This window comes from Stenella coeruleoalba (assembly GCF_951394435.1).
Source record: "Stenella coeruleoalba genome assembly, chromosome: 18".
NCBI lineage: Eukaryota > Metazoa > Chordata > Mammalia > Artiodactyla > Delphinidae > Stenella > Stenella coeruleoalba.
In genome coordinates this window covers 1,414,149-1,430,402 of record NC_137164.1, presented here as the reverse complement: position 1 = coordinate 1,430,402, position 16,254 = coordinate 1,414,149, and the positions used below count along the sequence as shown (strand labels likewise).

Genomic DNA, 16,254 nt, shown 5'->3' with positions numbered 1-16,254 from the left:
TGACAGGAGCCCTGAACCAGTGGGGTGGCGATAAAGACTTTGGACTGGGAGTTTTCAAGACACATTTAGGAGATAAAATTGTAGGGCTTAGTGATTGTTTAAAGTTGCTTCTAACTTTAATTTTCCTTAAAGGGAATAATTTCATTTAGAATTCTTACTTTAAACTTTTTCTTAAAGTTTCTGTAATTAATGGGCCCTGTGAAATTTGTAATACCATTACGCAATTTAAAAAAAGATCCAATTAACAAAGAATCCAATTAACAAAAAATGCAGTTTTTCAGGAACTTGGCTCTTAGATGGAGGAGGCCACCCCTGAAATTAACGTTACAGGTGCACTGGGCTAGAATTCGGTAATCATAACATGTCTTTAACATTTTGCGTAAGTTGTAAAGTAACAGAAAATAGCTTCCATATATTATATTATATTATGTATATATAATATAATATAAAATTATATATATAATTTTTAACCGGTCACCATTATAGTGGCCAAATTACTCATTGAAATTGCACAAGATGTTCTTTCAGTATGTGTTATGTGGAGCTTATAGTTTTGTTTTTATGGGAGTATGACGTATAATCCTTCCTTATAAAAAGATGTTTGCTTTTCTCTTCTGACCTTTGTCTTAGCATCCTCTTTACAGCTTGTCTGATAAAGGATATTGTTTTATAAGGTACAGCTTATAAGTCTCAAGGAAAGGCAGGGAAGGTGACACAGAGTTAGTGTTGTGGTAGCTAATTATGGTATTTACCTAGAGATACTAGTTTTCTCATTTAGAGAAACAATATTATACTTTGAAAAAAAACACATATTTATGATTTAGACAACCTGGGTTCCATTGCGGAACTTGACAGTTTGCTAAGTGTGATTTGATTTGACAAGCGATTGGACCTGAGCGTCGGGTCTGTTCCTTCACCAGTGAGATGGTGATGATGAGACCCACTCAGTGAGGCTGTTCACAAGCTTACATGTGATGCAGGTATAACTATTATAATAGATCATGTAACTAGAAATTGGAGAGGTGAAATTCAGACACAGGTTTGTCTTAAGTTTTGAGCAGTCACAGAGTTTCTGAAAGAGGTGGTCCTGCAGTTGCTTGCTAGGTGGTTGGGGGCACTGGGTGGGCTTTCAAGGAAGTAGTCCCCCCAGGTGACCAGAGGGACAGATGGTCTTAGTAGATGCCATCAGGTGTCAAGAGAAACTTACCAGTGACTGAGGGAACATGTGGATAAATTGGTGGCTTGTTTGGGTTTTTTTTTTTTTACTTCTACAACTAGTCAGATTCTCCAGCTGAAATACCACTTAGCCATTTCAGTAAAAGCTAAAGTATAATTTAAGTTCTATTTCCTGGAATTTTGGTGTCTATTCATTGTTATGAAATCAACAGGTAATTTAATTGTGAAAATTCAGTTCTTTATCAGCATATATATAGTTCAGGGGAAAAAATACTGAAGCTCAGACTCCGCAGGCAGCTGGCGATGGTGTTTACCCACTCTGTGCCAGTGCCTGTTTGTCTTGTTTGTTTTTCCTGTCTCTTCCTCCCTGTCGTCTTACTTTACTGGGGACTTGTCTTCTGCATTTCTTTTTCTCTTCCTCTAAACTCAACGGTTAGCCCTAAAACTAGTGACCAGAAATAACCCCTGTGTTTATTTCCTGTGTGGTATGTTTGACCTCATTTTTTATTCCAATAAATAGTTAAAACTTAAAATAACTTTGTGACTGAAGATAGGGAAGTGGTTGGAAAGGGAAGAAAATTGGTCTCAAGTTTTCTCATCAGGAAAAATTAGGAAGATATTGATGCAGATATACTTTCTAGGACTGGGATTTTTTTTTTATTCTGAAATACCAGTGATTAGTTGAGGATGTTCTAAATTCATGAAGAGCTTTTATAAATTCAGAGATGTCTGTAAGCAGTGCTGTGCTGGTAAATATATTCCGCGATCGGCTCTCGGGAAGAATGGCCTTGATTGGTAAACTTGCAAATTAGTAGTAAATACTCTACAAGACACTGTGGCCTAAAAAACCCAGATAAGCAAAACAGATTTCTCCCGTTGTTTCCAATTATGACACTGTCTTCCAATTAAGACACTAATTTATAAACTATTTAATTTGTTCAGGATGCATTTGGTGGCCTTTTGTACTGTAAATTCTTCAATTCAGATATTTATGTCCAGTATCATGTCCCAGACTTTCATGTCTTGACAAGACGTATAATTTGAGACAAGATTTTATCATTAAGCATATTTAATGTTCTTCAGAAGTAGTATAATTAGTTAAGATGAAAGAGCTTAAACCAGACAATGGATAGTTTAACAACAATTAAGTTTATAATATTTCAGCCTCAGGTAGAGCCCAAAGAAAAAGAAAAAGGAAAGGAACAGTTAGTAATGTTTTTATACCATATTTTCTACCTCCCTTATCACTGTACACTCATTTGCAAGTAAAACACCCTTTTAACAGTCTTTGTAAGAATCAGTTGATGCCATCACAGCACCCAGTACAGTAAAACTCAGTAAAACGGAGGACAAAGCGTATCACTAAAAGAGTTAGTTGATCAGCCCAAACTTGAAATGCTTCAAATTTTAGATAAAATTCTGCTTTGACCCAAAGACACACGGCATTGATAAATAAATTCATGTATCCAGTACATTCAGAAAATGTTGTAGGAAACCGACTCTTACCTATCACATAGGTAGAAGCCTGAAATCAAACTTCCCCGTCATACTTTTAAGGTCTGCGGAATAAATGCAGGCTCTAAAGCAAGTAAATTTTTAACAGTGACAGTTCTTCTCCCATTGAACGAGAATATATTTTGCTCCCCATGTATATTTCTGTTAAATTGTGACATGACATGTAGTACAGATCTTTTAACACGTGGAAGGTACGTAAGGGGATCTGCAACGTATTGAAACTCATAGAGGTGCTGCTTAAGGTGCCTGCAGTCCGTTTATAGCACTAAGGCGAAGCCATGAGTTACTGACATCCATCTCATATTTTAACATTTAGATTTATGGAAAGCTTGCAGACGGAGGTCCAAGAAATGGAGTTCCTTCAGTTCTCTAAAGGTCTGAGTTTCATGAGAAAAGAAGACTTCGCAGAATGGCTCCTTTTATTCACCAACACTGAAAATAAAGACGTTTATTGGAAAAATGTGAGAGAGAAGCTGTCCGCAGGAGAGGTTGGTGTGCCTTTTTATTACGCTCATGATGAAAATGAAACAGTAAGTTAGACGTGTTTATATAATTCAATAAAGTAACTTCCAAATTAATGAAGACTAACCTACTGTCTATTATATAAGTGTGTGATGCATGAAATGATGATTGTTAATAATAGTTAATGGACAGTGGTAAGATTTTGAGTAATTTTTTACTTTATTGTTCCAAAAAACTTTTTTTTCAAATGGGCAGGTGGTTTTTTGGGGGTTTTTTTGTTTTTTAAGTTCCCTCATTATGTGCCCCGCTACCCCAAATTAAAACCCAGACCTCAGGACTTCCCTGGTGGCACAGTGGTTAAGAATCTGCCTGCCAGTGCAGGGCACATGGGTTCGAGCCCTGGTCTGAGAAGATCCCACATGCCGCGGAGTAACTAAGCCTGTGCACCACAACTACTGAGCCTGCGCTCTAGAGCCCGCGAGCTACAACTACTGAGCCCGCGTGCCACAGCTACTGAAGCCCGCGTGCCTAGAGTCTGCACTCCGCAACAAGAGAAGCCACCGCAGTGAGAAGCCCGCGCACTGCAATGAAGAGTAGCCCCCACTCACCACAACTAGCGAAAGCCCGCGTGCAGCGAGGAAGACCCAACACAGCCAAAAATAAATAAATGAATACTTTTTTTTTTTAAACCCAGACCTCATTTTACCTCTTAGTGGGCATGTGTTTTTACATAATTTTTTTAAATCTATCTCTGTAATGAGGAAAAAGATAATAAAATATAATGAAGATCTCATTTATAATTGCAATAGAGATATATAACAATCAGAAATAAATTTAACAAGAAATATATAGAAAAAACTTTAAAGCCTTGATGGATAGAAAAGAAAACTTATCTAACTGTAGAGACACCCCCTGGTATTGACTAGAATGTCTTACTATTATAAACATAGCAGTTGTCCCTTAAATCACTCTGTAAATGTAATGTTGTACAGTCTGAACAGCTTAGGTTTGCTGCACTTTCACGTTAGCCCTGGAAGCCCAAGGCTGACATGGGAGAGCTTCCTTCTCAGTCATGCTGCACATCCCTTGTGGGCTGGTGGGAGACCCTGCCCACGCAGTTGCTGGGGGACCCACACTCTCTGAGGCTCCGCCCCTTTGGAGCTCCCCCATCTTCTAGAAACGCCAGCCTCAGAGGCAGGAAAAGAAAGGAGTGAGTCACATTCCAGCAATTAAATTTTTTTTTTTTTTTTTTTTTTTTTTTGCGGTACGCAGGCCTCTCACTGTTGTGGCCTCTCCCGTTGCGGAGCACAGGCTCCAGACGCGCAGGCTCAGTGGCCATGGCTCACGGGCCCAGCCGCTCCGCGGCATGTGGGATCTCCCTGGACCGGGGCACAAACCCGTGTCCCCTGCATCGGCAGGTGGACTCTCAACCACTGCGCCACCAGGGAAGCCCCACGTAGGACCTTTGAGGAGATACAGCGGGGCTGTAACACACGCCCACAGCCCCACGCTCACAGCCCCAGGGCCCCCAGCCATGCACTCACGCTCACACAGTGCTCAGTCTGCACGGGCACACCCAGGGGCCCTGCATGTAACCTCCTGGGGTTCCTCCTAATCTCTAGAATCTATAGTTCTGTTGTTATCCTGCATCTCAGATTTTTCAATAGACTTGCTTAGAAGGATGTAAGTGCACAGGCTTTATGACAGAAAAGAGGACGCACAGTTGTATTCATAAAATCATTTAATGTGTTTACAAGATTGTAATAAAAACTCACTTTGTTATTTTATTAGAGCATTAGTTTGGATGAGTTCAAGTCATTTTGTCATTTTGCGACCCACTTGGAAGACTTCGCTATTGCCATGCAGATGTTCAGTCTAGCTCATCGCCCTGTCAGACTAGGTAAGTTACATGAATCACTTAATTTGTATCATCTGTAAACAGTATCACTCTGTTCTTCACCTGGTTGATACCAATCAAGGGACCACTTACCAGAAAAAACAGTTGATTGGCCTTTCAATGAATTCAATGTGGTTATTCCAGATTTACAACAGTTTATTAACAATTACTTTTTGCTTTTACTTTACCTTTCCCCCGAGAAGTAGAAGAAAATATTTAAATATCTGTGTTCAAAACACTGATTACATTAAAATAGCGTGCTGACATTTCTCAGCCAAGTTTATTATTTGAACACATTTTTGTTCTTGTTTTACTTCCCAAGTGATAAATATATAGAGTTGTTTTTACTTCTCAAATAATAAACATTTAGACTTAGACTATTTTACATTGTTGATGAGTTTTTATATTTTCTCCTTTTAGCGGAGTTTAAGAGAGCTGTGAAGGTAGCAACGGGACAAGAACTCTCCGACAATATCTTGGACACCGTCTTCAAGATCTTTGATTTGGATGGTGATGAGTGTCTCAGTCACGAAGAGTTTCTTGGGGTGTTAAAAAACAGGATGCATCGAGGTTTATGGGTAACAGATTTTGAGTTTTTAAATAGTTACATGTTCAAATGTAGTTAAATGAATGGAAGTAAACCTAGAATTTGAGCAAATGTACAGTCTTAAATGGAGTTTTCATCATTTTTAAAGAGATCATAAGCTATAGTTACAAAACTGAAGTATCTCCTACAGATGGGATCCACCGTTTTTCTTTGCTTTTTTTAAAAATAGTCTGAATCAGGAAGTGCTACTCAGAAGTCCTAGCCTAGAATTTTGCTTTGGGCTTTGTAGTTAGACACCTAGACTCAAACCCCAGCCCTATCACATACTAACTGCCAAATCTTGCAAAGACACTTAATTTTTCTGAGCCTCAGATTCCTCATCTGTAACAGTGAGAAACAGAATCTACCAGAAAGAATTATTATGAGAGTTGAGCGTAAAATATTTAATGTAGTGGCTGAGACACTTGAAGTAGATGTTAGCTCTTATCATTGTTCACTCAGATTCACGTAGTGGTCTATACCTGAGGGACAAATCAAACTCAAAATCTTGTTTAGATTAGAATCTGCTAGAGACACTCATGAAAGCCATCCGCAGGCTGAAAACAAGGTTCCAGGAGATGATAAGTAGGTAATGAGTGCAGAAGAAAGGCAGGAGAGAGAACAGGAGAGAGACTGCGGTGGGTTCATGTAAACAGAGCTGTTCAATTACAACTTAGAAGAGCACATTCGTTTTCCTGCTGCAAACATTATTTACGGAAAATGAACAAATAATGATTTCCACTAGCTTGTGCTTATCCAGCACCTCATAGTTAACGATCACATTCCTGGAAATTAAACCAGCCTTTCCAGTTAACAGTTTAACATATCCAGCAGCCTCTTTGCCGTTTCTCAAAAACATATTAAAGAGAAGAGCTTCAAATCAGTGATAGGAAAAGGACATAAATATAATCTGAAATCGACTTTTGCTTCCACTTGGTGGATTTCCAGCCATGCTGTGCATATGACCACCAGGAGCCAGATGGTTTCTAACCTTTGCTTCTCCTTTAACTGAGAGAAACCGTAGCCACACAGTACTCGTGAGAATTACAGTATATTATATATCACCATATCATTGGGTTGGCCGGAGAGTTCATTCGTGTTTCCCCAGACGAACTCTTTGGCCAACCCACTGTTTCTTCTTAAGGCTTCTCATCAAGTATATTGTGACTTACGGTTTCTTTCTTTTTAATTTTAGCCAAGGGTAGGTCAAAGTTTTAGGCTTGTAATTTTTGTTCCACATAGCTAACTGAAGTTCACCAGAAAACCAAAAACATTATGAAATAATTACATTTTAAAACCAACATATGAAAGAAAGCCACACGAAGTCTTTGTTTCCTTGTTGGGGAGGAGCCTCTATTCTCTCGGTACCCTGGGATACTCGCAACTCACATTCACTTCTCATCCTTTACCTTTAGTTTACAGTCTGCTGCAGTCACCTTCACAGCGCCATCACCTCCAGTCCTTTCTGGAGGAATGTGGGACTGTGCAGTGACAAGCACGTGTGAACCGGGTTTAACTCGCAGACTGTGACCCTTCGTTTTCATTTTTGGTTAACAGGTGCCGCAACAGCTCAGTATACAAGAATACTGGAAATGTGTGAAAAAAGAAAGCATTAAAGGAGTGAAAGAAGTCTGGAAACAAGCAGGAAGAGGTCCTTTATAGAAAAACATAATGTGGGAATTACGTTGCTCCAAGTGTCGGAACTGGGGATTTCTTAAAGTACTAGATGGTTATCTTCTTAAGTCTTCATTGATTTCCTTTGTAATATAAAGATGCCTTGTATTTGCTTTCTGATTCAATAATTTCTCAGTAAGATTTCATTACAGAACTTCGTAAAAAGAAAGTATTCTTTTACAAAAACAGACAGTGGACTCTGTCCAAAGCCTAGGATTGAAGTAACACTTTGATAAGATGGAAAACCTGGTCATTCACTGGTGTCAACACAGCAGCACAGCACGTTCTCTGGAGCAGTCAACAGGCGCACAGGAAGAGTCACTGACGTGAGGCCAGGATCAATTCTGCAGTCCTGATGCTCCTAGTAGGGCAAATTAAGTTAAAACATTTCAGGCTTTCTTATCTGTACCTTACATCTCATAGACTTCTTGTACATTTTATTTCAGTGAGCTGTATATTAGTTGTCTTTAAAGTAATATGTAAATTTCAGTATTCTGGAATGTTCTGGAAACAGAATAAAGTATTTATAAAGATAAAAAATTACTGAGGTGCATTTTGTTTTATATGTACTGTTTAAAACTACATTTTGGGGGGCTTCCCTGGTGGCACAGTGCTTAAGAATCCGCCTGCCAATGCAGGAGACACGGGTTTGACCCCTGGTCCGGGAAGATCCCACATGCCACGGAGCAACTAAGCCCCTGTGCCACAACTTGTGAGCCTGCGCTCTAGAGCCCATGAGCCACAACTTTTGAGCCCGCGTGCCACAACTACTGAAGCCCAAGTGCCTAGATCCCGTGCTCCGCAACAAGAGAAGCCACCGCAATGATAAGCCCATGCACCGCACCAAAGATCCATTGCGGCCAAAAATAAATAAATAAATTTTTTTTTAAAAGTGTGATCGGGAGAACCTTGATCACATGATAAGGGTCTCTTGGGATATAGTGGTTTATGGGTGAATGTTTAAAATTGTACTAGAATTTAATTGGCATTAAATATAAATATTTTAAATATGGCAAATAAAAATTATTTTTTAATATGCTTCTCAAGAATAGTGCAAATATTTAAAACATGCTCCACTCTCTGGATAAACAGCTGATTCCAAGACAGGTGCAGGCAAACCTTGGAAATATTATGCTAAGTAAAGTAAGCCAGACACAAAAGGACTAGTATTGTATGATTCCACTTATGTAGGTCCCTAGAATAGGCAACTTCATAGAGACAGAAAGTGGACTAGAGGTTGCCAGGGGCTGGGAAGGACAGGGGATGGGGGATTGCTGCTTAATGGTTACAGAATTTGGGTTTAAGGTGATGGAAAATTATGGAAATGCATAATGGTGATGTTTGCACATTTAATTAATGCCACTAAATTGTGCACTTAAAATGGTTAAAAGGGCAATTTTGTGTGTATATACATATATATCCTTTTTAACGTAATTTTTAAAAATCAGTATTGTAATACACCAATAGACGCTGAATTGTTTATGTGGGTAAACTATATGGTATGTGAATTATATCTTAAAGAAGCTTTTTTTTTTTTTAATTTATCTTTGGCTGCGTTGGGTCTTCATTGCTGCGCGTGGGCTTTCTTTAGTTGCGGCGAGCGGGGGCTACTCTTCATGGCAGTGCATGGGCTTCTCATTGCAGTGGCTTCTCTTGTTGCGGAGCACAGGCCCTAGAGCACGGGCTCCAGAGTGCAGGCTCAGTAGTTGTGGCTTGTGGGCTCAGTAGTTGTGGCGCACGGGCTCTAGAGCACAGGCTCACAAGTTGTGGCGCACGAGCTTAGTTGCTCCATGGCATGTGGGATCTTCCCGGACCAGGGCTCGAACCCATGTCCCCTGCATTGGCAGGTGGATTCTTAACCACTGCACCACCAGGGAAGCCCCTTAAAGAAGCTATTTTTAAAAAACAATGTATGATATGGACAAGGTTAACCAGTGGTAAATAGCTGAGAAAAAGTATTTGGAAATGTCAGAAGCCAAGAAGGGATTCATATCTACATCTTGGTTCTCCACCAGGTGAGACCTAATATCCTTTCCCCACCACCACGATTTTTTTTTTAATTTCTTTTTCTAATGCCCTTATACTATCCTGAAATGAAATTTATACGTAACATAACCTTACATATTTTTAATAACATAAAGCACTAACCTATATTTTTTAATTTATAATAAAATAGCATATAATCAATATGCACATGTTCAGACACTACTATACTAAAGGACCCACCGGGGCCCGCACCACCGTTTGCTCTGTGCGTCACTTCCATCCTCTCTGGCTGCGCCAGGCCCAGCGCAGGACCAGGGAAGTGCTGCTTGGCTGCCGCCGGGGCCAGGGTCCACCCCTGGCCAATCATGTGTGCCCCGAAGGGTGGCGTCTGTACGGAACGCGCGCAGCTTCCTTGACCCCCAGGGCTGGAGGGGGCAGAGAAGGAGGCTTATCAAAAGGGGGTTGCTGCTCCCAGAGGGCGGCGAGGGTGGGTGCTTCCTCCCCACGTGGAGAGTCTAACGGCTGAGACCAGTTTGGGGGTCTCCGGGGGCCCGCAGGTCTATGACTCAGCGCCAGAGATCAGGGGCGATTTCAAGAAGTCGGCTGCCCACTGAGGACTTGCTCCAAGAATTCTCCATATGTAACCCTTTGTCACCAGTATATCTGAAAGTGTTCCCTAAATTAACAGCTATGGAAAAGATTCTCATTTGATTTGTATATTTTATTTTCTCCTCCTCTTACTGGGGCACGTTTTAGACTTTCGGTGAGACGTGGCGAAGCAGAGAGGAGCCGGCCAGGCCCTGTAGCCCCGGGTCTTTTCTCTTTTCTAAGCCTCCGAGTGTCCCGTATCCCGCCACCCCTCACCTCCGCCCGGGTGGTGATGAACAGGAGGAAGGAGAAGGGAGAAAAGGCGGCACCTGCCCTGCAGTACGGGCGCCTGAACCTCCTCTCAGTGACCCGTGAGGCCTTTCTCCAGACGCCGCCCTGTCTGCCGACCTTGTTCCGAAGGAAAGCACAAGGTGAGCAGCTGAGCCGACCTCCAGTCAGCCCGGGACAGAGGCTGGAGCTCAGCGGAGGATTCCTGACCTCTGGAGAGCTGTTCAACTCCACGGTCGCCCCGCTCTCCTCCTAAGCGGCAGGGATTTCCCTCTAAATTGTAACGGTTACGTGGATTTTTAAAGAAATTTCCCCGATCTTCCCCGGGGAGGTACGAAGCAAACAGCAAAATCAGAGTCTGATGCTAAGAAGGAAACAGAGAAGTAGATAAAGGCAGCACAGGGCAGACGAGGAGCTAAGGTGTGTTTAAGGGAAACGGCACGTCCTCAAAAGCTGGGGGCAAACTGACACCAATAGCATCCCAGTGCCGTAGAATAAATGAGACAGAAAGATGAGATTCAGGGAGAAAATGAGGAGAACCCTGCCCGTCCGGGGACGTAGCCCGGCAGCTCCTTTAAAATAAAAGAACTGCAACACAAATGTTCCACAAGATGGCACTCTTGCTTTTCCAAAATAGTTTATCTTCCTTGAGCACCAAGCGTGACCTTTAACAGAAAAACCAAGCAAATACCCAGAAAATTACAGAGTATTTCAAAAATGACTTATTGAAGGAGCCCCGTAGGAGACTTTGGCCGGACGAGCCTTGCTTAAATATCCCCCAGCTCGTAGAGAAATGAACACAGGGCACTACCATGGTGCCCATTCACATGAAATTTGTGTTTGCTTATGTTCAGTGAGGAAGGAAATTAACCTCTGGAATCTCTAGGTGACGCATTGTATTTGGGGTAGGTTATTTCTTCAGCAGCGTTAGTATCAAATCTCTATTGAACCTGCTCTATCCAGTGCACTCTGCGAGGTGCTAGACTTCCCTGTATGGAAGCTTTCTTTCCAAGAGGATGAAACGGGAGAAAATATTTTCCTTCTAACATTTATAACACCTGGATTTACATAATATTTAGACATTCAATCTTGGGAGAAAACAGTGTTAATTAATAACTCCTTTATGGTTTACAGCATGTCATACAAGCTCTCCCCAGCGACAAAATGTTACAATCCAAAGGGAATTGAAGGAGTTTTCATTGCAGCATCATCTCAATTAATACCAATTTAATTTGTATTCATTTGAACTAGCTTGAATGTCCAGCACCATGAAAGTGATAAATAAATTGTGCTAGAGTTGTACAATGGAATTCCAGGCAGTGGTTAACGTGATGAACGCAACAGATTAAGTTCCGTGATTTTGCTAGTTGCTGAGCTGTTGTCTCTGTTCCCAGCCCTCCCTCCCATACACAGTCAGCCTTGTGATGCTGGGTTGGGCCGTGCTCCCATCTGCTGCTGCCCTGCCAATGTCCCCAGAGCCCCAGCCGGCACCCTAGCAGCCCTTGGTACCAGTCTCCCACTGTTCCGGTTGCTGTGAACGTTCTGGCACTCCCAGAACCAGATCGCTGTGTTCTCCCGGACAACCAGCACCATTGGCAGGCTTCCCTCACTAAGCAGCCCGGGGCCGTTCCTTCAAGCTTCTGGATCCTAACACACTGCCCCTCTTCTCTTTGTGCCCCAGCCTCAGGGGTGGGGGGCTCTTCCTGCAGGTGCTTCCTCTGTGGGACCTCAGTCCCCTTTGCTCTTTGCTTCTCTAACACCTGTTTAACCACGTCCTTGTAGTAAATTTTCTCTGTCGAAATACTTAATGTGAATCCTAACTGATAAAATGACCATACGTCAGGAACCATAGATACACTAGATAGGTAGACGAGTATACGTATATTCATACTAGTATATATACACACAGTAGATGTACAGGTTCCTGTATACATACAAGTACATATATACATATTTTTACATATATACCTGTATATACATACATTGTATATAAAATTTCATCTAACCCTCCCACTGTGAGATTGATGCTATTATCCCTGATAGAAGAAACTGAATCTCAGGGAACTTAGATAAATCCCACGATATTATATAGCTAACAAGTGAGGAAGCTGGGGCTTGAATCCAAATGTCACTGACACCACAACCCATCTTTTCTCCACTATGCCCAAGTCACTTTATCCTTACTAGCGTTCCACATCATGGTTCCATCCCTAGGCTGGTCCACAAATGTTTCTTCACCTCATGATATAAATAAGCTTTAACGCTATTCTAATAATACTAAGAACATCACCACCGTATACAAGACTGCTTCTGTGATCAGAGTCATGGGGAGTTTGAGAAAACTGTGGGGAAAGCATGGACACACCTAATTCCAGGTTATGTCAATTAATATGATTCGGTGCCTCTTCTGTGCCCGACTGTGTGCTGGGCTCACCATGGAAGCAAAACAGACCTAGTCCCTCTTTCAGAAAGCTCACAGTCTGGGGAAACTATCTTTAATTAAATAATCATACATAGGAGAAGTACCTGAGTGTATCATACAGGGGTTTAACATAGAGAGGCTGAATGACTACAGGGCAGTTCCAAATACTGACACCCCCTCACGCACACACACACCTACACACGCACAGACACACACTCAAGAGCTTGGCCTGTGCCCCTCTCCTGTCTGGAATGGCGTGTCCACTCTGCCTTTGTTTGCCAGAAACTTGTCAGTTCTCAATCCAGAACAATCATAGAGAGATAACAGCAATGCAGACAGTAGAGCTGCGTAATGTTTCTTAAAAACCTGCTCTTTTCTGGTAGGGAGTCAATGTTCCCTGAGGCAGCAGCCACACCCAGGCTTTCCCTGTAGCCTAAATGCAGTCAGTAACATGTGCCTGGACCGATCAGTGAACCAGTGGCCCGGAAGCTTTCTGGGGACAGATTCCAGATGAGCCAACACAGATCTAACCAAACCAGAAACTCTTGCAGTCATCAGGGTCAGGAATCTATTTGTCATCCCACCGTGACAGCTGAGTCTCTGGACACACTTTTTGGCTGCATTTCATTAGTCAACAAACAGATCATTAGTCAACTACACAGCAAAGAAAAAGAAAAAGGCCTGGTGCGGCCAAGGGCCACCAATGGATGTTCAAATTAGTGGGAGAAGCTTTGCAGAGAAGCAGGATATTTGCATAGCCTCAAAGTACCTCCCCCAAAATTGAACAGATGGCCACAAAGTCCTTGACATTCCTCCCTGCAGGAGGTAGAATTTAATTCCTTTCCCTTTGAATGTGGCTGGACTTGACGACTGTTTTCTAATGCAGAGTACAGGGAAAGGGAAATTGTGACTTTACAGTGGACACAGTACCTTAAGCACGTGATGAAGGCTAACGTCAACAGTAGGCTTGTCAACATCACATCCACCTGCCATGATGAGAAAGGCACACATCTCTGTGCTTTTCTTCCCCAAATCCACAACCGCAGTCTAGTCATGGGAAAACATCAGACAAACCCAGATTGAAGGACATTCTGAAAAATACCTGACCAGTACTTTTTGAAAGTGTTTTTCCATGCAAAGCAAGGAAGACAGACTGGAGGAGACTAAGAAGATGTGGCAACTAAATGCAAAGTGGGATTCTGGGGCAGAAAAGGATATTTGTGGGAAAACTGGTAAAAATCAGCCTGTAGTTTAAAGTGTTGTATCCATGTTAATTTCTTAGTTTTGATAAATACATCATGGTTTTATAAGATGTTAGCATTAGGGAGGCTGAGTGAAGGCTATATAGGAACTCTACTATCTTAAAAACTCTTCTGCAAACTTAAAATTGTTTCAAAATAAAAAGATGAAAAAAGAAAAGGGCGGAAAAGGCACCATAAACTGGAACCCATCTCTGCTGATGGATGGAGCGTTTCTGATGTTTAAGGGATGGGTAGTGGAAATGTTACTTTTACATTCAGTAAAGTCAAGGTCTGGGGAAAAGTTGGTCCTGTGAGATTGGGACCAATTCCTTAGCAGCCAGGCAAGGACAGGGATTAAGGGAAGGCTCCCCTGAGCCAGAGATGGGCCAGGTCTGACGGAGGGGTGGGAGATGCCAGGGGGAGGGGAAGGGCCAGTTCTTTACATTTTCTGCAGAGCAATCCCTTATCAGATATATGATTTGCAAATGTTTCTCCCATTCCATTGGCTGCCTTTTCACTTTGCCTTTGCTCTTAAGTGATCATTTCTCTGGTTATAAAATTTAGGGATATTAATTACTTTCTCTCAGCACTGAAAATACCACTTTGTTGTCTTCTGGCATCTGTTATCGCTGAGAGGGAAGTCAGCTGCCAGTGTAGTTAGTGTTCCTTTGGTTACCAAAGGAAATTTGATTTCTATCTCTGGAATCTGAAAAATCCTAAAGATTTTTCTCTTTATTCTAAATGTTTATAGTTTCACTACTCTGTGTCTAGGTTTTAAGGACTTATGTCTTTCTTCAGTTCTGGAATATTCTCATACTTAATCTTTTCAAAACTCATTTCTTTGACATTCCTCTCATCCTCTTCTGGAACGCTTATCATAAATGTATGTTTAAGTCTGCCGGTATATCTTCCATGCTTTTCATATTTAAAAATTATTCTGTGTTGTGTTCTGGATGAATTAGAACCATCTTCCAACTTGCTAAATCCCTCTTCTCCAGTGTCCAGATTAGAATCTGTCTATTCAGAGTTTTAAATTTGACAATATTTTAATATTCTGAAGATTTCTAAATGGTTACTTTTAAAATCCACCTGTTCTTTTTTATTATTATCCCAATTTATATTCTTTTGTTTCAAAAATTTTTGTTCTTTTCAGATGGAAATTATTTTTTCACTTACCCCTTTGGGCATGCCATATACTGTTTTTATTATATTTACTTTCTGGCCACACCACACACCCAGGCCACGGCAGTAAAAGTGCTGGATCCTCATCACTAGACCACTAGGGAACTCGTGCCATATACTGTTTTTAAAAGCCTTTGTAAGACTGCTTCATAAAATTATTTTCAGTGAATTCAAGTTCTTTTTTTTTTTTGGCCACACCACGCGGCATGTGGGATATTAGTTCCCGACCAGCCCTCCTGCATCGGAAGTGCAGAGCCTTAACCTCTGGACCACCAGGGAAGTCCCAAATTCAAGTTCTTATTGTTAATTATTATTATTTTTTTTTTTTGCGTTCTCTCTTAGTATTAGATTTGTGTGTGTGTTTTGGAATTGTAGTTTAATTCTAAATTTATGAGTTTCCGGGGTTTTTTCTTCTTCACTCTCCATATTTATAGCTACATGGCTTCTGTAAACTGTGTCTAATGGTTTCACAGCTACCTCTAGTTGCCCTTATTCTTCCCCAGCCCTCAGCTCGGAACGGGAACTTAAAATGTCATTTTGGAGTTCCTGGGTGGCGGTGACAGTGGGGACTCTGCAGATGCAGTCCTCAGGGCAGCTGCACACTTCCGGGACGGAGAGCTGCCCTATGTCCTCCAGGCTCTGTTGAACGCCACGGTCCTGAAGGAAGAAGCTGTCCCACAAGGCGGTATGGGGGAGCCGCCTTGGCTGGGACATGATTTGTCCCCTTTACATGAACTAGAACACCTGGCTTAGGGCCTGGCAAACAGGCGTTGTCCATCTGCTTTCGTCACGAAAGAGAAGAACGCGGTACGGGGAGATGAACGTCCACGCCCTGGGCAGGGATGAGTGCCTGCCCTTCCTGTGCTCCCTCCGCGGCAAGGTCCATCCCAGAGGCCAAGGTCAATCCCAGAGGCCAAGGTCACGGACTCACTCAACAGGGTCATCTGTCTCCCGCGAATCTGCAAGCAGCGAAACTTGAAGGTTCTTTAATGATTACAGGCGTTAATGACTACAGCCGTTGTTTAGATTCGCCAGGTAAAAACAAATTCTGGAAATTTCAGTAGTTTTTGCCGGGCACGGAGAGGGTTGTTACCCGTTCACAACTCAACCTTAAATTTGGGTTTCAAATCAAACTGACACACTACACGGCTTCCATTCTAAATCACACGCACCTACGATTTCCATCTCCGAAAACGGAGGGCTTCCGCCCGAAACACGAGCAAATTATTTCAAAGGG

General features: G+C 42.0%; 1 protein-coding gene across 1 annotated transcript in view; it reads left to right on the top strand.

The window, feature by feature from the left end:
* The window catches only part of MICU2 (mitochondrial calcium uptake 2), an 85,965-nt gene extending 76,949 nt beyond the window's left edge, over window positions 1-9,016 (top strand). The window contains exons 9-12 of the mRNA XM_079903370.1: window positions 3,008-3,179; window positions 4,945-5,053; window positions 5,471-5,628; window positions 7,194-9,016. Coding sequence (XP_079759496.1) covers window positions 3,008-3,179; window positions 4,945-5,053; window positions 5,471-5,628; window positions 7,194-7,298 — 544 coding nt within the window. The 3' untranslated portion in view covers window positions 7,299-9,016. The remainder of the gene's footprint in view (window positions 1-3,007; window positions 3,180-4,944; window positions 5,054-5,470; window positions 5,629-7,193) is intronic.
* The last annotated feature ends 7,238 nt before the right edge of the window (window positions 9,017-16,254 follow it).